The sequence below is a fragment of the Vanessa cardui genome, chromosome 26 (genome assembly GCF_905220365.1).
Source record: "Vanessa cardui chromosome 26, ilVanCard2.1, whole genome shotgun sequence".
NCBI lineage: Eukaryota > Metazoa > Arthropoda > Insecta > Lepidoptera > Nymphalidae > Vanessa > Vanessa cardui.
In genome coordinates, this window is record NC_061148.1 from 6,448,548 (window position 1) to 6,472,337 (window position 23,790).

The 23,790-nt window shown below is 34.5% G+C and overlaps 1 protein-coding gene across 1 annotated transcript in view; it reads left to right on the top strand.

Annotated features, from left to right (window-relative positions):
* The window catches only part of LOC124540837 (hemicentin-1-like), a 141,042-nt gene that overhangs the window by 54,461 nt on the left and 62,791 nt on the right, over positions 1-23,790 (top strand). The window contains exon 2 of the mRNA XM_047118563.1: positions 20,565-20,897. Within this exon, the coding sequence (XP_046974519.1) occupies positions 20,804-20,897 (94 nt within the window). The 5' untranslated portion in view covers positions 20,565-20,803. The remainder of the gene's footprint in view (positions 1-20,564; positions 20,898-23,790) is intronic.

A 23,790-nucleotide genomic window follows, 5' to 3' on the forward strand; every position in this document is an offset into this window, starting at 1 on the left:
TGCATAATGATGACCTGTAAAAAAGATCAAAGTAACTTGTACAGGGTATAACCGATTTGACTGTCTTTATACACAGTATGACATATCAATTAGTAAACGAATAAATATATATTTTAATGTTACAAATACTGGCAATGGCAGAGGAATTTTTAATTTATGCTAGACTGGAAACGTTTTTAAAGAAAACAAACTAATGTTCTGAGGAAAAAAGGAAAGTAAAGTAAGGTTCAATTGCTAAACAAAGCTTCTTTATAAAACTCTTTTATATAGAAGTTGGAGATAATAAAAAGACATTGTAGTGTTAGTTTGACTTAAATATGTCAGCTCTTCATCCAACATATGCATGTTGGTCCAAGATTTGTCCCAACGTCTTCCATCATAAATGTTAAGGCATATAAAATCTGTAAATATATTATCATTGCGAAAGCAACTGTCTGTGTGTCTATTCTTTGAGCTCTTTCTCAAGTTAGAACAGCTGAAGATCAACCATCAAACGCGAGCAAAGCCTACAGCCAAAGGCTACAGCTGGTAATGATAAATAAAGTGTGAACAGTTTTTTGGATGTGGTAGACTCTATGTCATTAAATCAGTTTTAATTTACACATTGCATTGAAATTACTCTTTTTGGGAGTATATTGTTACAAAGAGGCAGAATAAGGCTTAACATTTAATACTCGTATTTTGCGTAGGAATTTCAATTTTCTCCAACTTTATTGGCAAGCTTGATCTTGAAGTGAATTTAAATATTTTTTATTACTGTACATAGAATTTGAAATTCGAAAGTATATTTGTTTTTTCGTCCTTCATAACGATACGATTTTCGATCAATTTCAAATTGCTTGGAAATCATTTTCAACCGACTTCCAAAAGGAGGAGGTTATCAATTCGTCTGTATTTTTTTTTTTTTTTTTTTTTTTTTTTTATGTTTGTTACCTCATAACTTTTCACTGGGTGGACCGATTTTGATGATTTTTTTTTTGTTTGAAAGGTAGTGCTTCCCGTGGGGTCCCATTTTTTTTTTTTTTTTTCCGATGATGGTATCCATGTGAAAACGACATAAGTCTTAAATTTGCATTACGTGTATGCGCGACAAATAGGTGAATAACTGAAAATCACGTTAACCAATTTTGATAATTCTTTTTTTATTATAAAATATATACTTCAAGGGTAATTTGGTGAAACTTTGGTAAGGTTCTGAGCACAGGATCCATGACAAAGTAACGGAACGGAAGGGAACGGAACAATTCTGAGGAGCACGTTAGCGATACTCGGTCGAATCTTTTATTTATAGGTTATTTGGATATTTGAGTCACCTTCCGTAATGTGGTTATGTTTATGTAATTATCATAGTCGAATATTATAATCAACTAGCTACCCACCCCGGCTTCGCACGGGTGCAATACTGATACTAAATATACTACAGAATTTGTTTATATACGACATCACATCGTAAACTTCTAAAATTATCAGTGTTTCTTTACTATATTGTTCATTTATTATTTACACAAACCTTCCCCTTGAATCACACTATCTTTTAAAAAAAACCGCATCAAAATCCGTTGCGTAGATTTAAAGATATAGGGACAGAGAAAGCGACTTTGTTTTATACTATGTAGTGATGGAACTCCTATACGGCTCGCAGTTAGGGTGCGATATGGGGCAGAATTTCTTACTATCTTTAATCCAATTTTGTGCATGTGATGTGATGTCATATGATGTACGAAATATAGTTGGTCTTTTTCAAAGTTTTTTTGCTGAGTTCGATTACAGCTCTTTCGAGGGATCCTTGTAGTTTACGCCGCGTGACGTATTAAATCCGCATTTTCGAAAGTCTATTTTTGCTTTATTCGCAAGTTTCCTTTGAAATTGTCCTCGAAGTAGTTTCTGACTCATATAAACGGAACGCTTAATCTATCCGTATTAAAAAAAAATAGTTAGTCAACATCAGCTTCACTTAAAATAAAAAAATTAATAAAATTTTAACAAAAAGAAAAACCGACTTCAAACAAAACACTATTTTAAAACAAATGAATATGCACGAAAAAGTAATAAAAATAATTGCGTATTCAACATATTTTTTAGAGTCTTCCTAAGTTAAATGAAATGAAAAATATTAGACTACTTAAAAGTCGATTAACGATTATATCATGTAGTTATAATTATTGTTATATTTGGAGTCGGTGTCAGCCAATAAAACCCTACAGTATATCTATCAAAAAACAATACGAGAATACTTTAACAAATATGTTTTTTTACAAATTACCTTTTACACAATAATATACTGGATCAATCAAGGGGCTCGTATCTTCTTTTGATTGTTGGGGCAAGGGCACCGTGGCTGACACCGGCTCCAAATATACCAATAACTATAACTACATGATATAATCGTTAATCGACTTTTAAGTAGTCTAATATTTTTCATTTCATTTAACTTAGGAAGACTCTAAAAAATATGTTGAATACGCAATTATTTTTATTACTTTTTCGTGCATATTCATTTGTTTTAAAATAGTGTTTTGTTTGAAGTCGGTTTTTCTTTTTGTTAAAATTTTATAATGCGAAGAAAAAGGCTTAAATCAGAATACAACATAATTGCACACGATCCTTTGTCCTATCATTTCTAAATCAGGCTACATAGTATGAACTAAAGTCGCTTTCTTTGTCCCTATATCCTTATGTATGACTAGCTGAGCACGCGGCCCGGTACATCTCTTGATAGCCTAACCTCCTTATTATATCTCTTATCTGCCAGTGAAAGTCCCATCAAAATCGGTCCAGCCGTTACAGAGATTAGCAGGAACAAACAGAGAGACCGACAAAAATTATAAAAATGTTTTTTTTTTTTTATATATATCCAATTTTATTATTATTATATGTATAGATTAAATCTTTAAAACTGCGCAACGGATTTTGACGCTCTTTTTATTAATAGATAGGGTGATTCGATACAAGGGTTTTTGTATAATACATGGAAAATATAGTAAAAGAAACACTGATAATTTTAGAAGTCTCTAATGTGATAAATAAAGTATCTAGTATATTTAGTATCATTACACCCGTGCAAAGCCGGGGCGGTCTAGTCAGATAGTTCGCTTTGAATTTTTGACATTTATCTTTGCTTTGTCTGAATCCAGTACGCTACAAAAGAATATTTCAATAGAAATTTTCGGTTTAATCTTTATTTGAACGTTACAAATGAAATATGGAGTTCAGTCTTTGTGTTGCAATTTAATCTGTTGGCTGCAAAATGCGAGAATATAAAACGTTTGAGAATATTGAAGTCGAGACTTATTTAAACAGACATTATTATTCTTGAAGTAAGTTATCTTGTGAAACATGAAAATACAGATCCTCTTAAGATGACGAGCTCGTTTTATTTGATTGGTGGAATTATATATAAGAAATGCCTCGTTGGTGTAATAGCTTTAACAGTGTAACAGTGGAAATTAAAGAGTTATTGATATCATACTTCATCAACACTAGATGTTGAAATTTGCAAAACGGTTTCTGGCATAACACTATAAACCTGTAAGGAAATGGGAGTCTCATTAGATAATTGTTAAAAAAAATCAATTTACATTGTATATTTTGTTCGTCTGCTTATGTTTATATTATATATATTTTGTCATGACTTATTAATTTAGTTGGTTTATTTATAATATTTTTTTTAAACCAAGTTTCACTTCTTTCCTTAAAATTAACCTGAGTTTATTGATCGTCTTGTGAAACGCCAGTATCCTATTGCTATTTTGTCATTAATTTGTATAAGTAAGTAAAGTAAAGTAACAGCCTGTACATTTCCCACTGCTGAGATAAGGCCAAGGCTTCCATTAGGTAGAGGGTTTGGAACATATTCCACCACGCTGTACCAAAGCGGGTTCGTGGAATGCATATGTGGCAGAATTTAGATGAAATAAGACACATGCAGGTTTCCTCACGATGTTTTTCTTCACAAATTAAGCACATATATATAGTGGTGCTTGCCTGGGTTTGAAACCGCAATCATCGGTTAAGATGCACGCGTTCTAACCACTGGACCATTTCAGCTCGTTTTAATTTCTATAAGTTAATATATTCTTAGATAATAAATAAGTTTGAATATATATTTAAATTTAAAGTTTCATAACCTATGCGACGAAAGTTCGCACAGGAGTTAAAATAAGCGCTGCGTAAAAAAGTTGCAGCCGCTTTTTTATGACTTTGCTGCCAAGCTGTTCAAACGAGCGCTTTAATAATCAATTTGCGCTTGACACGGACGTTCTATGATTCAACTGAATTTGCAGCAATAGACATTTCGGATACGAAATAGATTGCCAAAATATAAAATTTGTTTTTATATTTTTGTCCTTGTCTAGCATCGATCGGTTTCATTTTGTAGTGATTTGAAGAGACCAATCTTTTGACGCTTATCACTATATATTATAAAATAAAGTCCCCCCGGCAGCGTCTGTTTGTTTGTCAACGGATTTTCATGAGATTTTCACTAAGAGACAGAGTTATTCAGAAGGAAGATGTAGGTATATAATTTACTAAGGTTTTTGTGTAAATAAGTTGAAATAGAACGTCAATTGTTAAATATGACTACAAAATGGAACAAAAAATATATAAATAAAAGGTAAAAATATAATACACCAAAGCCGGGACGGGCCGCTATTGAAAAAGTATAAGAAAATCCTGTGAAATTTTCTCGATAAGGATAACAGTGTTAAGTTAAAAAAAAGTACATATAAGTTATTGTTGGTGATGACAGAAGATTCAATGTGGACTTGTAAATAAAAATGCAAGCGTCACCGTTGCATCTGACAGATTCGCAGGTTTAAAAAGTTCAACGGAGCTTATGTTCGTTACATCTATGGTGCAAAATTGGGATTTAGCGTTTGAAATAGAACGCGCGTTTTATCATTCGTAGATTACGTCATCGCAAAAACGTATCTAATATTATCGAAACACAACAACAACAGCCTGTAAATTCCCACTGCTGGGCTAAAGGCCTCCTCTCCCTTGGAGAAGGATTGGAACCAAATATTCCACCACGCAGTTCCAATTCGGGTTGGTGGAATAAACATGTGGCAGAATTTCTATGATATTTATCACATGCAGGTTTCCTCACGATGTTTTCCTTCACCGCCGAGTACGACATGAATTATAAAGACAAATTAAGCACATGAATCAGCGGTTTGAACACGCAATCATCGGTTTAGATGCACGCGTTCTAACCACTGGGCCATCTCGACTCTCTCGAATTCTCTTCGATTATCGAAAAACGCCAGATAAAAAACATCCTCTTAAATCATAGGGCATGAACTGAAGCCTTGAGGTGGCGGACACGCGTTTCCTGTTTCGGAGGCTTCGCTGTGTACACATCAGCGAAAATTCACCTACTACATTCAAAAGTAAATTATTATTATTGTCATCTACTTAATATGTTAATTTATTTAATCTTTTTTTTGTCAATTTCTCTTTGTTTTAAGTAAGAACTGTATTGTTGTCTTTCGGTTTGAAGGGTGAGTGGTGAGTGAATCAGTGTACAGTGTATTACTGGGACAAGGGAAAACCTCTTAATATCCAAGGTTGGTGGTGCATTGGCGAAGTAAAGAATGATTAAGGGCGCTGATGTCTCGGGTGCTGATGACCACTTAAAATCAGATGGTCATGGAGTTATACTAAAATTTCTTGGTAGTGTATTAAAAGTAAACTGACGTAAATGCCAGTCGTTGTATCACTTCTGGTTTAATCCTTTTGTAGATCCCATTCCACACCACTCTAAAGCTGGTGATTCACTAGTGGAAGATTTTTATTCGCATTCATTTTCTTTATCGCTGAAAGTCACATTAATAATAAATAAACTAAAAATTAGGTGCCATTTCCACGGGTTTGACTCAGCGACTGTTGAAGCAACGATTCTCAGCCATTATAAAAGTACGAGTAGTCACCCGTGGCTTCGCTTGCGTTAAAGGCTGTTGGTTGTCATGTGTTAGGCAAAAATGTAGCCTATGTCTAGGAGTTCAAGTTTGCTTCGTACCAAATTTCATCAAATTCGGTTCAGGTATTTGCTCGTGAAAGAGCAGACAGACAGACAGTTTCGTTCACATTTATTATTATCCTCATCATCCTCCTGCCCTTATCCCAATATTATTTGTGGTCGGCGCAGCATGTCTTCTCCTTCCATACATCTCTGTCAGACGTCATCTCACAAGTAACATTTCAAACCATATCGTCTTTCACACAATCCATCCATCGTTTCCTTGGTCGTCCTCTACCTCTATATCCGTCCACATCCATTTATAATATTAATTAATATAGATATATAGGTAAGCGATATTAACGATCATTATTTATAGAAAAAGGGTGATATTAAATACAACATTATATACTTACATATTAAAGCAATTTTAATTGTACATGTTACGTTATAAACAAAATATTTTAATTATCCATTGATATGTAGCCAATCAAGTATCCTTACGATTTTCAGCCAAGCGAGAAGTAAATTGCTAACACAAATGAAACACAGAAACTCATTAGTGCTTTGATTCTGCAATCTTCGGTTAAGATCAAAATATTATGTTTACCTGATATATATATATGAACTAATTCTATATGTTGCATCTGGCTCATACCCGCGTCTTTTTTCACTTGTTATTAGTATTGGTGGTACTGGGTTCGATTAGATTGGGTTGTGTGAAATCAAGGTACAATTTATCTCTAATTAAAATTTCATCCACTTTAATCTAGCCGTTAATGAGTGATTACAAACAAATATACAAACTTTCACATTTATAATATTACTATCTGTAAAATGGTATTGTTGTAGCCTAAGTTACTCCGTATTATGTCAGCATTCAGCGAGTGAAAGTCCCATCAAAATCCACCCAGTCGTTCCAGAGATAAACCGAAATTTTAATATTACAAACAGAAACTTCAATTTCATTATACGTACAGATTAGTAGAATTCCGCGCGTTACTCCGTCTAAAATAAGATAATTAATCTAGTAAGAGAATCTTCGTGTAATGTTTTTTTTATTTTTAATATTTCATTACATGAATATTTCTTTGATGCAGCGGCCTGTACGCTGTAAAGGTGCTTATTACTGTGTCAGTGTTGGATATGCAAATGGACGAATACCTCGGGCATTCGATTCGGACTTGGTAATTTTATATATTTGTTTTTATTTTGTTGCGTATTTAATTTGCTACTATTTCCTTACTTAATGCTATATAAAATAAATTATTACGATACAGATACTTTGATAGATATATCCGAGTCGAGATGGCTTTGTGGTTAGAACGCGTACATCTTAACCGATGATTGCGGGTTCAAACCTAGGAAAGCACCTAAATTTCATGTGCTTAATTTGTGTTTATAATTTATCTCGTGCTCGGCGGTGAAGGAAAACATCGTTCTAAAGCCTCTCCTCAATGGAAGAGGAGGCCTTAGCCCAACAGGCTGTTACTTTACTTTTTTACCTTATATCACCAATGAGCTTCCAACATTCGTGATATTATTTTTCTATGCATAACCAACATTGGAATATGATCTCTTTGTACCTATATGCTCCTTCAAACCAGAATTAAACAATTCTAACTATTATTTGGATCCAATCGCTTCAAATCAATTGACATAGTCATAGTGATGACTTTCTCTCTTCGTTGGGACGGATATCGGGTGAGAGATCTTACTCGTATATCTAGAAATCTATATTACCTTAGATAGACTTAAGGTACTTTCCTTGATTCCCGTACCAAGGAAAATAGCTTGGTACTTACGTGAAGTACTGACAATTTATTGCCCTACTAAAGCTTTGCTTTAGGATGGTCACGAGTTAAACAACGATATTCTTCTAGATTTCATTTATTAACATTATTTTCACATTCATTTTATCCACTAAGCTGTATTTTATATCTAAATTAAGCCTATCATTCTCATTATTTCCAAATGAATAATAAATAGCATCAAACATTGCCGCCGCATTCGATTTCTTGACATTATCTTTCTTTCCAGCCAGTATCAGACATTGTGCCAGTATTAATCGTGAAAAATTAAAATATTACATTACAAAATCTAAAAATATTCAATCGGCATATTATTAACTAAATTATTCTAATAAGTTATACAATTTGTAAAAAAAAATAACTCTAACAATTGTATGGGATATAAGTAAGTCATATATATTATGATTTATTTATCACATTATTAAATATGAGTATCATAATCATTTATGAATAGTGTGGATAATTAATAAAAGGTAACTAATTAATGATGATTAAATAACAACATAATTAAATTTCACAGCCTCAAACACAGTGCATCATTGTAGGAAAGTGTTCTTCAACCCAAAAATTGGACGTGTTAATTCCTCGAAATGTATGTGTCGAAAGTAGCCTCGGGCGATCGGACCTCTAATGACAGTAATCATAGCAGTCGGGGAATACGTGAACACGAAATAGACCCTTATTATAAACGTTTTTGAAGATAATAAAATTTACAAGCATTTTATATGAGATATAATAAATACGATACACAGTTGAATTACTTCAATGGGTATAATAATCAGCTCGTTTATTTCGGTATTTCTTCGTTTACGGTGGAGCTTAGAAAGGTAATCAAAAAGATCATCTAAGAGACATGAACGCTAATCAAAATTTAATTGTAATTGGTCTGCAGAAACTCTCGTCAATTTAAGCTTTTTTGATAAAATTTCAATTATTTCAACAGCAGTGATTAACTGAAAAAGCAAAGAGATTAGACGCAGGCAAGCACTAGTGAATGTTCATGTGCTTATGGTGAAGGATAACATTGTGAGGTAACCTATCTACCCGAATTATTAGCGTGGTCGATTAGCTCCAAATATTCTCAATAGGAGAGGACGTCTTTGCCCAACGTTGGGTCATTCACAGAATGTGCCTTGAACTTACTGATAATTAATCTTAATTTACAACTTTTTAACTTGAATGTAACTTAATATATTTGTTGATTCTTACAATCTATTTTGCTGCAAGTAACTTGGACTACTTATGCATTTATATTTTATGGCTCTCCTTTACAGTCAAATGGTTTTAAGACTTGAAATTCTTTAGATGATCAAAACACAATAGATCATATAAAAATGGGTAAAGATAACCACCCTAAATGTCTTACCCATGTGGAAAGCCATATTCCAGAAGCTCCTAGAAAAAAAGGAAGCTTAAAGGAAAAAATAATCAATAAAATTGATTAAATATATGTTTTTTTTTAATTAAAAATATAGTTCGTATGAGCTCTGACTTGAATAGCCGGGTCAAACTATTGACTCAAATGAACGCGACCGCGCCAGCCATTATACGAAGTACATGAGCCGTGTAATTTATTACCACGCGATCGCGTGGGGAATGCTTGCCAGCCATACAATTCACCTGGGCACTCTTAGCATTAATAGCTGCATCGATAGTGTAACTAACATGAGATGGAACAGGTAAGGGATCCAAAATCACCGCCTCTTCTGCTATTTATTGAACTTCATTTGTTAGTAGATATTGTAGGTAGAACTATACCAGACTAGCCAGTTAATATTAGACCATTTAATATATTTACAAATTCACTTAAAATATTACGTCGATGATGGTATAGAAATAGGTCTTACCATTTTGTTTCCAAAAAAGTAGCCCATGTTCTTTTTCAAGCTCTAGTCTTGAACCAAATTTCATTTAAATCGGGCCCGTAGTTTGAAAGCAAGACAGAAAAACAGAATTATTTTCGCATTTATAATATTAGTATGGATTAAGCAGAAATTTTCCATCAAGTTTTGGCACTAGTGTCATCAATACATATAATCTTCTAATATACTTAACAAACTTCGAAAGCTGCAAGATCGATTCTGACCCCTTGGTCTATTATCGTCTTAACACCAAACACAAGTGTTGATTTTCCATAGGGGGAAGGGGTGGGAGAACAGGAAGATCAGTATGTAGTACTTCTTATGACACGGAATTGCTTCTATTTTTTAAATTTATAAAAATAAATGCTTTTCTATCGTTACAAAGTTTTGCGTCCATGTAATTTGTATTTAGTTATCATCATATTAATTTCCTTCATTACATACAAATTCTAAATCACATCTCGTAAGCCTATTTACTAAACGACGCCGTTCAATCAGCGGCCTAAATGAGACCAGCCTCATCCACCAATTTATCTCCCGTTCAAAGAATTGGGACGCTCTTGAAAATAAGTTCGAACCATTTCGAAACTCAGTGGCCTTCGTTGATAAGCAATGTGCACAGTCTTTCTAACATTAGTACTTTTTGTTTTCGCGAAGTATTCTGACCATTACAAAGAGCTATCCATAAATTCTGTCAGACATTTCGAATGGTAGTCTGTCACGGGAAATCACACTTACGGCGAGGACTCTCCCATGTGACGTAATGCTTTTACAATGTCGATCTACTATTATTAATAAAACATGGTACGAATAGGTGGAGCCTGTGACGTCACTGATCACCAACAGAATCATCGAAATACCGTACTGTCGCCAATCTTAATTTTATTTTTGATACTTCTGCTCGTAATAAAAGTAAGATCCCGAAATTGACGATCTCCGTGGTCGAGTTGTGTGTACACCGATTTTGATGGGTACGCCACTCCGAGATCCCAAGTTCGATTCCCGGCCGAATTGATGAAAAAAAAGTTTATTAGTTTTCTATGTTGTCTTAGGTCTGGGTGTTTGTAGAACCGTCGTTACTTCGGATTTTCCATAACACAAGTGCTTTAGCTACTTGCATTGGGATCAGAGTAATGAATGTGATGTTGTCAAATATTTATTTATATTTATTATTATTATTACATTTATTTATTTTTACTCATATTATATTACATTTTTAAATATAAAATACAAACATATGTATAAAATATATTTAAAAATATAAAATACAGAGGCCAACCAGTGACGGGAACAGGGTCTAAGCCACCGGTGGTCAGGGCTCCAAAGAGAGGAACTTCCTCACAATACGCGCCGTGCCGAGGAGTATTGCCTTCTGCATCAGGCCCTTGACCCAGCTGCCTAACGAGAGTCTCTTAAGATGTTGGTCGAGGCTCTTGGCCATTAGGCCATTCGCTGAAACAACTATCGGCACAATAACTGATAATATCCACATCCCACATGTCGACAACCTCGTGAGCTAAGTCAAGATATTTTATTTGTTTATCCTTCTCAGCTTTCACGAGATTCTCGTCATGAGGGATGGTGATGTCAACAATTATCGTGCGGCGCTCTTACCGATCTATCACCACTATATCAGGCTTGTTGGCGACAACAGTCCTGTCAGTGATTATAGATCGGTCCCAGTACAGTGTGATATGACCATTCTCGAGAACTGGGTCGGGCACATACCTGTAGTATGGTACCTCTGATACCACAAGACCGTATCGAAGTGCAAGTTGTTGATGGATAATCTTGGCCACTTGATTATGTCTGTGCAAATACTCTCCGTTAGCAAGACGAGAACAACCGGAAATAATATGTCTAAGGGATTCGCCCGGAGTGTGACACGCCCGACATATGTCCACCGTGCCATCCCTCACAATATACCTCCGGTAATTGTTCGTCATGATAACTTCATCCATAATCGCACAGACAAAACCTTCGGTTTCACCAAATAGGTTACCGAACCGTAGCCAAGATACGGACGCCATAAAGTCCACATCGGGTCCATGAAGGGCCCGATAGAAGCGTCCGTGTAACTCCTTGCTCTTCCATACCTCCTTGCGGTTCTCAGTACTTAGTACTACAGGTTTGTGCCAGTTCTCTTTGCCTAAAGAGAGCGGAGTTAGTCCCTTGTCCATTGTAACTACATCTCGGTGCATATCCAAGTCAGTGTGGAGAAAATACTCCCTGAGTTTGTATACCTCACGGTTATGTAGGGTCTTGGCATTTAACCCTTCGGGTGCCTGGTGGGTAAAACTTACATGGCGTGCCTGGTGGGTCTGTAGGACCCGGTAACAAAATGCTCGTTTTTTACTTATTTTATTAGTCAGAACGCCAAATAATTTGTTTATATTTATTTTAGAGCTGTTTAGTTATATGAATGAAAAATAAAATTAAACTAAAGTTCTTCTACAAAGTTATATTAAAAAAATTAAAAAGTCTCTAATTTTACGTAAGATAAATAAACACTTATGTTTAAATCGACAATATTATTTTTTTTAATTGAGGTCAACAATCAAACTTTACATTAATTTAAGGCACTAATTAATCAACTTACAAACTTTTATATTTTGATATAAAAGTAACAAAGGTATTGCTTGTAACTAATCTGTATTTATGTGACAATTTTCACAATCAAAAATTGCGTGTTCCAAGCAAATATGACTTGTGCAAGACACATAGATGTATTTAGACTTGTGATCTTTTTGGTTAGGACATACATAACAACGCTTTTTCGTACCAGCATTATGTTTCTTGGGTGGTGGCTCTGAGGGTTCCCCTAAATGAGAGCTGATTCTCTTACGTAAAGTAAGATAAGATTTTGCATCTTACAACTATTACGTCGTTCAGTCTGATGTAGAGCAGTCAATACTATGCCCTTTTTTTTATGAAGTTCCTTCTAGTATCCGAATTGTTTAACATATGAATAACGTTTGCATTAACATTGCGTTTATGCCAGTAGTGTTGAGAATCCAGAAACAATAATCAAGGCCTTTATATATTGATCTGTGACCAAAATTACTTACTGGCTGGGACATAAAAATCACTTTTGATGGTTGTATATATGATATCCCTGTTATTTGGTTCGTTATAGACTTTTACTTTTTCCTTGTCAACATCAGAATTATGTATCTGACTCATGTTCACTTTCATCAAAAACTACATCCTGATCTCCATTTTCTTCAAAATTTCTCTCTAAAGCTTGGCGAATTTCATAATTTATTAATCGCCCAGTCATTATAACTGCATCAATATTTTTTTCATTAATAATTTACCACCCAATATAAATTAAAGAAACAAAACAAAAATAATAGCTTAAAGATTAAAAGTTACGCCGCGTGCCTGGTCGGGTCCCTGAGACCCGAGCGCACACAAAATGCGTGTTGTTCGGATGGGTGTACGTTGTAGACAGCGGGAGAGTAGTCAAAATAGCCGTTAGTTTATATCGCGAAGCTACTCGGGAGTTCAGCGGGTTTGCTACAAAAATTTAAAATTTATCGTTGATTTTTTGAAGTGACGGGTCTGACAGACCCACCAGGCACCCGAAGGGTTAAAAAGCCACGGCCACCACATCTCCGTGGGATGTACAATCTCATCACCGAAGACCGAGGATGATGCATTCGATATGCAGTCAGCAGGACACGGACTTTCCTATCCAAGGCGTCTAGTTCTTTTTGAGTCCACTTGAGTATGCCGAAAGAGTACATCAAGACCGGCATGACCCAACCATTGAAGGCGCGAACCTTATTGCCACCTGATAAAAGACTTTTGAGTACCTTTTTCAGGCAACCAAAGAAACGCTCCTGCAATGATTGTTTCATGTCGGTCACATTGATGCCTAACGCTTCCGACATACCCAAGTATTTGTATGATTCGTTTGCGGACAGTGACTTAAAGTTTATGGAATCTGAAAGTTGTAATCCGTCAGATTCCATAATCTCTATTCGCTTTACATTTATTTTTATTTTTATTATTATTATTATTAAAGGAAATTTACTTGCACTTGATATACCATGATAAATAACTTAATCTCAATTTAAGCTTAAAATTTAATTTAATACTTATGTCGCTCGAAATAAAAGTAAGAATCAGAAAATAATATTTTATTATGTGACGTTTCATAGCTTGTAAACATTTCGTAACCCCACCCACTAAGTGTGTGACGTAATTAATGGATCTTTCCTTATACACAACGTAACCACGTAATGTTTTGCTCAATAGTGCAGCTACGAACTTTTAATTAAAATAAACACTTTCACAGTATGTGACCATAGCTGATTATATTAAACGAAGCGATTAATACGAATATATGTGAAAAAAGCAGTAATTCCACCGAAATGTTTTATTTTTTCTTCTTTTTAATAGTTGCCCGTTGGTATGTTCAATTTAGCATTTATCGCGCTCCGCCGAGTTTGTAATCAAAAAAATGTTTTTAGCAACTGTATTTTTTTCATTATGTTTCCCCGGCCAAGATAGAACGAGCTTTGTGCTAAAAGGCGTATGAATTATTTATTTCTCGGACTTGAACTAAGAATATTAAATTACGGCGCTGTTTCGGATTCCTACGCCATTTCGGTTATACTTTTGGTATGGTAATACATCTCTTTGAGGGTAGTCAGGAAATCATTATTTACAGAGTTGATATCTTTATTGTGTTCTCGATGTAAGCAACTAATTTCTGACTGGTCCCTCGTACATAAGTATATTTAAGATGAATATGATAATTTTCGAGTAGTTTATACGTAAAATGGGGTCGGCATTAGAAATTCGCATCCCGAATTTGATGATAGTAGGTGTTGTTTCTTAAAGGGGTTGTTCCCCTCTCTCGAAATTTACCACTCCCAACCCGCGGAACCCATAGTTTTTTTTTAATGTTCGTTTAAAGTTACGTGTAACGGATCGATATTTTACATTATAATTAACTTTAAATCATTATTTTTATGTTTATTAGCTTTTTTCTGTATTATATTTTTAACAAATACTATATTAATGTATAGTAAAAAAAACGTGTAAAAATTTATTTTAATTTTGTAGTGTAGTGATTCTTTTGTAAAGAAAATAATATTCACCCAGAAGATTTTAATAATTATTTATTAATTATTATAAGATTTTAATAGAATACAATATAACATAAAATATAAAAAAGATCCATTTATCGCATTATTAAATGTAGTCAAGTATATATACAGATAAATGGTTCTTATAAATTTCTAAAATATACCTATTGTTGTTTCTATTTTTCACCCAAAATTAACAGCTGTGAGGGGCACAGGAGTGGCGAAGCCACTCCGGCAACAAAAATAGTTGATAGTTATAGTAGCTAAGGATAGGTTAGGTTAGGTTAGATTTTATGACCAAACGCTGCGCAAGCCGAGCGAGCGAAGCGAGCGTGCCGCGGTAGCGGCCGGCGCAGCGTCAGAAATCACATTGTATACCAATAATTGGAATTTTATATCTCTCCCCTTCCAAAATTTAACTAACAGTACGAATTTTGATGATTTTAGTATTGAAATTTAAAAATTGAAAACCCCCCTTACCCCCAAAAATACAAAATTATGTTAGTTAAATATATTTATACATGTATATAATACATTTATGCTGTCTTTATTTAACCAGTTTATGTAACGACGACCTCTGTGGTCGAGTGGTGTTTACACCGGTTTCCATGGGTACGCCACTCCGAGGTCCTGGGTTCGATTCCCGGCTGATTCGAAGTAGATTATCATTAGTTTTCTATGTTGTCTTGGGTCTGGGTGCTTGTGGTACCGTCGTTACTTCTGATTTTCCATAACACAAGTGCTTTAGCTACTTACATTGGGATCAGAGTAATGAATGTGATGTTGTCTCATATTTATTTATTTATTAACTTTAATAAAAAATTGTATTTAATTGCCAGTGCAATTTAATTTTCTCGGTATGATGTGCAATCTGATTCAGGAACAACTTAAAATTTAATATAATCTTCTAAGATAACAATTGCAAAATTCTCGCAAAAGCTTAAATAAAGATTCAGTTCACAATCGTCTATAACATTTAGAATTTTTTATAATAAACTAATTTCATCTTGAAAATATTATCTAATATAACTTGGACGTGGCTAGCGAAATTGCTCTGAGCCTTGATAAAGCTATGGGTACATTTATCTCCGGATAAAGTATACCGCGACAGCTACGAGAACTATCTTGTTATATAATAAGTAATCTTGTTACTGTTTTCATTTAGTTCATGTGTACTGCCTTTAAATGTCACTTTAATTCACTTGGTGGTAGGGCTTTGTGTAAGCCTGTCTAGGTACCACACCAGACATTCTACCGCCAAACAACAGTACTTACAATGGTGTAATGAAAAAATTGATACCTCAACGACACTACAATAGTTATAACATTTAAAAAATACACACGTCAAAACACCTTTTCAATCGAGTGAGATATTAAGTGAGTTCTTACAGAATAACACCGCACGTTCTACAATAGAACAAGCCTGGAAATGTCCCACGACTGGAAAAAAGGCTCCTTCTATTGAGAAGAGAAGCTATTCTACTATAGCTTATTCACATGATGATTTTATATGACATATTGAAATTACTTGATACTAACTTAGATTCGAACCCGGAATCATCGATTACGATAGGTGTTTAAACCACTGGGCTATCTCGGCTCCATCAATACACAATAGTACATAATGTACCTCAACAACACCTTATTTAACGCAACGATGTTAAATTATATACAATTCAATCTCTAGTTGGTACTTATGTACGATCAAATTACCCTTGATGCTGAAATGGTAAAGCACTTAGTGGCAGTAATATATAGTACGACACAACCCAGATGTAGCATCGGCAAATTCAATAAAACCGATTACTGGCGATTCATACAACCAATAGAAATAGCTCCCATTCCATCCCACGTATCGCGCCATTCGACGCTATTCGTCGCTATAGATTCTCGCGTCAGTTCAACCCGAGAAAGATGACATGTAAATCGACGTCTCAAGACGGATATTAGGGTCATATGGCAGTACAAGCTATTACGCCTGGACCAATTTTGACGGGATTTTTGGCAGATAACTGATTGAATAGGGAGTAACTTAGGATACAATTATTCTTTTTTGTTAAATTCAAACGCGTCCAACGCGGGCACAGCTAGTAAGAAATAAATATTGATAATTTGGGATAGCGTACTTAATTCGGATGTAATCGGTTTTACGAATTTTGCCGATGCTACATCTAAGTTGTCGTACTATACTTTGGAGTTTGAATTGATTTCACATTGTATAAATTGAAAAGCGAATTTATAGTATGTATTTACAAATTAACTACATTATTATTAATAGTACAATCCCTCGTTTCGCTGCTACTGCTGACAGATGGTTCATTTCTTGCTTAGAAATCGGTAATACGATTCAACAAAATATTCCATGCTATGATCGCATGTAGACTTCATTCAAGTAGGCTTTTACAAGAACTTTTGAATCGTCATTTAACAACTGTATTAAGTGAAGATACCATCGTTCGGAAAGTAGATTCTATCGAGAAGAACCGGCAAGAAACTCAGTAGCTACTCTTTTTCAATATTCTACATTTCACAGTCTTGTTGGTTCAAAATCAAAATAAACTCTATACAAGTGGGCTTTTACAAGCATTTTTGAATCGTCATTTAACAATTAAGTGAAGCTACCACCGGTTAGGAAAGTAGATTCTACTGAGAACAACCGGCAAGAAACACTGTAATTACTCTTTTTCAACATTTAAAAAATACAATCACATTAGTTAAATACAATTACATATATATGTATATAATTTATCCTGCCTGGAAGTTAACAAGTATTAATTCCACGCTTTTATCGTCTCACAGTAACCGTTACTCTGTAAATTAATATGTGTCATTAAATACCCTATGTTTCTTTTCACGACATGGCTTTTCTTATCCTTTCTTTCAGATTTAGGAAAGATACATGTGAATGTGAATGAAAAGCCGAAGGCTTAAGTCAAGCCTCTCATTTTTGGAAGGCTTAAAGCTTAGTTGACCCCGCTCCGCCAATCTTCCACTTATTATGAGATCTGTGAAACTATAGGATTGTGTTGTCGCAGAAAATGTTCAAAAATATTCAATCGCAAAAATTAAACGTAGTCTTAAGTTTTTTTTAAAGGTATATTACAAAACTTACTGACTTTCTTGTAATGCTGATAACCACCAGGGTACTTCGAATAACAAATATGGAATTGTTATTATTACATAGAAACAATTTCTTAATCTCAGGTTCAAGATATTTATTTCCAAACCGGTGGTAAATTTTTGACAGTAATGCAAATGTTACGCTTCTATATATACAAATAATAAAACTGGAGTGTCTGTTTGTGTAATATTAAAAAAGCCCTTTTGTAGTCAATTCACATATACACAGTACATATACCAAAATATTTTTTTTTTTACATTTTTTGTATGTGTGTCTGTTTGTTCCGGCTAATCTATGGAACGAGGGGATCGATTTTGACGGGACTTTCACTGGCAGATAACTGATATAATGAGGAGTAACTTAGGCTACAATAATATTTTGTTTGTTAAATTCAAACGCGTACAAGGTCTAGGGCACAGCTAGTATTGAATAAATATTTTAACTTTGACTACACTTTAAATTTGGAGTACTTACACCTTTTACGACGTCATTAAAGAAAGGCAGGCAGGCTTCTTGTAAATTTATGTATGTATATTTAGACAGTATGACTGCATAAACGCATTTTGTAATGATATCCTTAATGGGCTTCGCCGATTTAAAACTCCGCAATCAGCTGCCACTTGGCTTTGTCATTAATGCCGTTCTCATGTCAATTAACGTCGAGATGACTGCCAATGAAATGGTTCATTAATAAATAGTTTTATGCAATGAGGTCGGTTACAAATATTCCTCTTTCAAAATTATACTCAACTAGCCGTTACCTGCGTGTTCGCTCGATTAGGTTATCAAGTGTTAGTTTAGTGTGATTTCAAGTTTAGTTTACACCAAATATCATCGAATGCGGTTTGGTCGACAGACAGTGTTACTTTCACATTTATTATTTACATGTATAAATAAATAAATAATAAATATGAGACAACATCACATACGTTACTCTGATCCCAATGTAAGTAGCTGAAGCACTTGTGTTATGGAAAATCAGAAGTAACGACGGTACCACAAACGCCCAGACCCAAGACAACATAAAAAACTAATGATAATCTACATTGTCTCGGCCGGGAATCGAACCCGGGACCTCGGAGTGGCGTACCCATGAAAACCGGTGTACACCCCACTCGACCACGGAGGTCACGTATAATATTAATATAGATATATGTAAGTACGTACTTACAGGTACTTAGCAATAGTAATTGCTTCGTTTTGTACTGTGAATAGCTTGTAAGGTTGTATACTTGATATTCTGAGTTCAATCCTTGTTGGGTCTGTGGAAAAAATTGAGTGATTTTATCAGGTCATTTTCAATACAAGCTTAGAGTTTGAAGGCAGCGCACTTTACGTAAGGCTGTTAGTCTGACGCCTGATTTTTCTCCTCTCGAGTCAGATGGCTAATCTATCCTATCGATTTTGAAAGTAGGGGAATAACACAAGTGCGCAAACATAAATACACTTTGCACTTATGTTTGCTTACAGTTCTGAGTTAACTCTCGTAAACGGGAAATCCGAAATTTTTCAAACGCAGAACCTTAGACGTGATCCGAGTCACAAAATCAAAATAAACTTTATTTAAGTAGGCTTTTACAAGCACTTTTGAATCGTCATTTAACAATTAAGTAAAGCTACCAGTTCGGAAAGTAGATTCTACTGCGAAGAACATGCAAGAAACTCAGCAGCTACTATTTTTAAAAATTTAAAAAATACATTCAATTTAGTTAAATACAATTACAATTGTATGTAATGTATCCTGCCTGGAAGTCAACAGGTATTAATTACACGCTTTTTTATCATCTAACGTCATATTATCATCACGAGAATATCTCGTCGTAAAATCCAATAACTGTAGTGGCCTTACCCGGCGCTTGAACCCAGAGCCTCTGATTTACGATCTTGTAATCTGGCCACTTGATTAATAAAGAGATCCTCGAGGCAGTCGAAATTTCTCGTGTAACAGTTCTAATGAACTTGCTAAAGCTATGACTTATTACGTCACTACATAGTATACAATGTCGCTTCCCGTTGTCTGACTCTCACTATGTATGCTTTAAAACGCAATGGATTTTGATCTTCATTTTAGTTTTTTTTTTAATATTTAGATAGTTTTAAGGTTAAGGTTTATATGTATAATATAAACATAATATAGTACAGAAACACTGATAATTTAAGAGGTTTCTAATGTGATATCGTAAATGATCAACATTTTTTGTGCTTATATGCCAAACACTGGCTGATGAAGATAGATCGTAAATAAACACTTTTTTGTACTTACATTGCAAACACCAGCCTCTAGTCTGCAACATCAACCCTACAAGATAGATCAAAATAATATACATATGATAATAATATGATCATCTCTTAGCCCAATATACTCATTATTTATGATGTACTCTTTACGATGTATAATGGCTTATTTACGTAGAAATTTTAAGCAAAACGCCTTTAATCCTTATCTTATTGAGTATCTTAAATACATTGTACATTAAATATAGATCAATATGGCATTTACAGCAAGTAATTTAAATGAATATTTTCGAAGATATTACAGATAAAAAATGCAGGGACGTTTTGTATTCTGTAGAATATTTAATATTAATATTACACCCCGGCAAAGCAGGGGCGTATCGGTATATACTATAGTAAAAAATACACTATCCTGATGTTTTTAATATTAGTAATATTGTACCAATTGTAATATATTTTTTTTATTTGTTGCAGATCCAGTGGTTAAGGCATCTTCACACGATCCATGACGATGGATTTATTAAAAGTTTATTAAGTGATTTCAAAACAATGATTAATAAAAAATCAACGCAACAGATAATTAAATCGTGTAGTGTTGTGCATCATGTGTATCGATAAGTAGAATCAAATTAAAAAAAAAACTATCAGTAATATAATTCAGTGCGTAGTGATGCGAAATTATGTGTTTCGATAAATAGAAACGAGTTATAAAAATGTGTTTGTGTAACAGATTCTGTTTTATAGTGATTGTTTGTTTTTTTATAAACTATGTTAAATGTCAACAAGAAGTACTAATAGAAGAATCATGTGAGTATACCTTGTATTATTATTTTTAACATATATATTTTGTTTAATTTAAAATAGGTAGGCAGGCTCGTAAATGGAATATCTGACATTGACAGTGATTGACAGTCAATCTTACCAGCCTTACAAAGCATTCGCTTGTGAAGCAAGCAAGCTCGGCTGGATAGGAACAACCTATTTACCACAAATTCTAAATTCAAACAGCTATGAAGTAATTAATACAGGCACAAGGGATATAACATCTTAGTTCCCAAGATTGATGGTTTATTGGCATTTTTGGTGGGATGTCTGTGAGCTGAGATGGCCCAGTGGTTAGAACTCGTGAATCTTAACCGATGATTGCGGGTTTAAACCCTGGCAAACAGGACTGAATATTCATGTGCTCGTGCTCGACGGTGAAGGATATTGTGTGGATACTTGCATGTGTCTAATTTCATAGAAATTCTGCCACATGTGTAATCCACCAATCCGCATTGCAACAGCGTAGTGGAATATGTTCCAAACCTTCTCAAAGGAACTGTCCTTAGCCCAGTCAAGTCAGTTGCAATGTCTGTGCACGCTCCGTAGTGTGAGATCTTTTTCCCCGCCCGATGACGCTGTAAATGCCAGTAGGACTAACTAATGCTGTTCTACAGTTCGAAAAAAAAATGTCTTTGGGTAGTAGTGACCACTTACCATCAGGTGTTCTATATAAAAATAATCCTTCGTAATCTCAATATTGAACCATTACTTTTCCGCTCCCTAAAGGATAGAAACTTATGAACCCCCAAAGGGAAATACGCTCCAAAGTATTTTAAAATTAACTATTAGGCCAGTGAGTTTATAGGCTGCTACTTTAGTTATTATTATTATAGTCCGTAACAAAGATTCCAATTTCAAATAAAAACACCCGCATCCGCGCCCTAATTGAGCACCTAGGGGTTTCCTGAAGAGCTATTTTAATTAAATGAAGCACTTCCATTTATAATTGGAAATGCGATAGTCATGTTCGCTATTAAAATATGATTGAATTTCCGTTTTTTGAGTTCCGTAACCTCCATGAGGACCAATCTCCATATAACTAAGCTAGATCCTGTTTAGTTGATTAACTACCGAGTTTCCTACCGGTTCTTCTCGGTAGAATCTACATTCGGAACCGGTGTAGCTTATCATTTAATACAATGTAATCATTTAATTAAATGCGCTCGTAAAACTTGAATTAAGTATATTTCGATTTTGGACTATGCTAGTAATTGCGCTGTTTGGATTGTTTTTTTGGGTCAACTTGCTGTAATCATCTTTATTTTTTCACTAAGTATAAGCGTCAATACCTTTGGGCTATTTTCTTCTACTCTTAAAACATAGGGGGGGGGGGGGTAAATAGGAATATTAGTAATTTCCTTATTTATTTGGGGCATTGCTATTCATAAAAAATAAGATTTTCTTTTTTATGTAAGTCATAATTATATCATACATTTCTTTTATTAATACATTTATCCCACGTGAAGCCGATACGAGCAACGCACTGCATCGAATACCTACCTACTCCTACTACATACTATACCTAGTTACTCAACAAAAATCGCGATCCTTTGTACATTTTATAATGGCTTCGAAATGCTTTCCAATTTCCAAACCCAGGTAAGCACCGCTGTTTCGTGTGCTTAATTTGTCTTTATAATGAAGGTTTCGTGAGGAAACCTGCATGTGACAAATTTCATAGAAATTCTGCCACATGTACATTCCACCAACCCGCATTGGAACAGTGTGGTGGAATATGTTCCAAAACCTTCTCCTGAAAGGGAGAGGAGGTCTTTAGCCCAGCAGTGGGAATTTACAGGATGTTGTTGTTGTTGTTGAATTTATCTGGCAGTCCTTGTATTTACGGCATGTTAGGTTCTCGAAAAACGCGGTTTAAATCGAAACGACCTAAGTCGAGGTCTGCCTGTATTTTCTATATTTACTTAGACAATGAGAACAAATGGATCGCGATGATTGGATCACATGAATCTGAAACTGAGATAGATAGATCAAAGCACCGTTGAGTATCATGTGTACATACGTCACTTCGTTCTCGAGGAAGTTTTACGTCTTAAGGAAATGTTCGTTTCGAATGTCGAATGTGTCAATCAAAAATAGACTTTATTCAAATAGGCACTAGTAGCACTATCGATCGTCATTTAATTAATCATTTATTTACTAACTATATTTAGAAGCCTTCACAGGTTCGCACATTTAGATTCTACCGAGAAGAACCAATATACTTTTTACAAATGATTTGAATTTATTAACCGGCAAAGTTAAAATTATTTGCGGAATTATGTTATAAAAACGGATACCTTGCACCAAGAAGGATTTATTGACTTTGCGGAGTCGGAAACTTGGCGGAAACACAAATCCGCATTGGAATAGCGTGGTATAAATGAGTCTCGTAGATGCATTTACCTTAATTTATCTCATATAACATGAGTTTCGTATGTTGCTGCTTGATTAATTATTTTTTATAAAAACAGGGTCTGACGTCATTGTTAACATTTAACTTTTCCTATTAATAAATTAATCTCAAAAACATCGAAAATATATGTTACTTTTCATGCAGAATAATTATAATTTAATCGTATTTAATTATTCATTTTTATAATTACGTAGCCGAGATGGCCCAATGGTTACAGAGCGTGAATCTTAGCAGATAATGTTGAGTTCAAACGAATTTGTGTTTATAATTCGACTCGTAATCGGCGGAGAATTATCTTTCTTTAGATAATTCTCCGCCGCCGACCAGAATGTGTCTACAACGTCTCTACCAACCTACATGCTAACATTGGTGTTAGCTCCAAATCTTACCTATAGAGGTTTTATCCCAGCCGTGGAATATTTTCAAGTTGTTATAGTGTATTATGCAAAGTGTATGCAATTA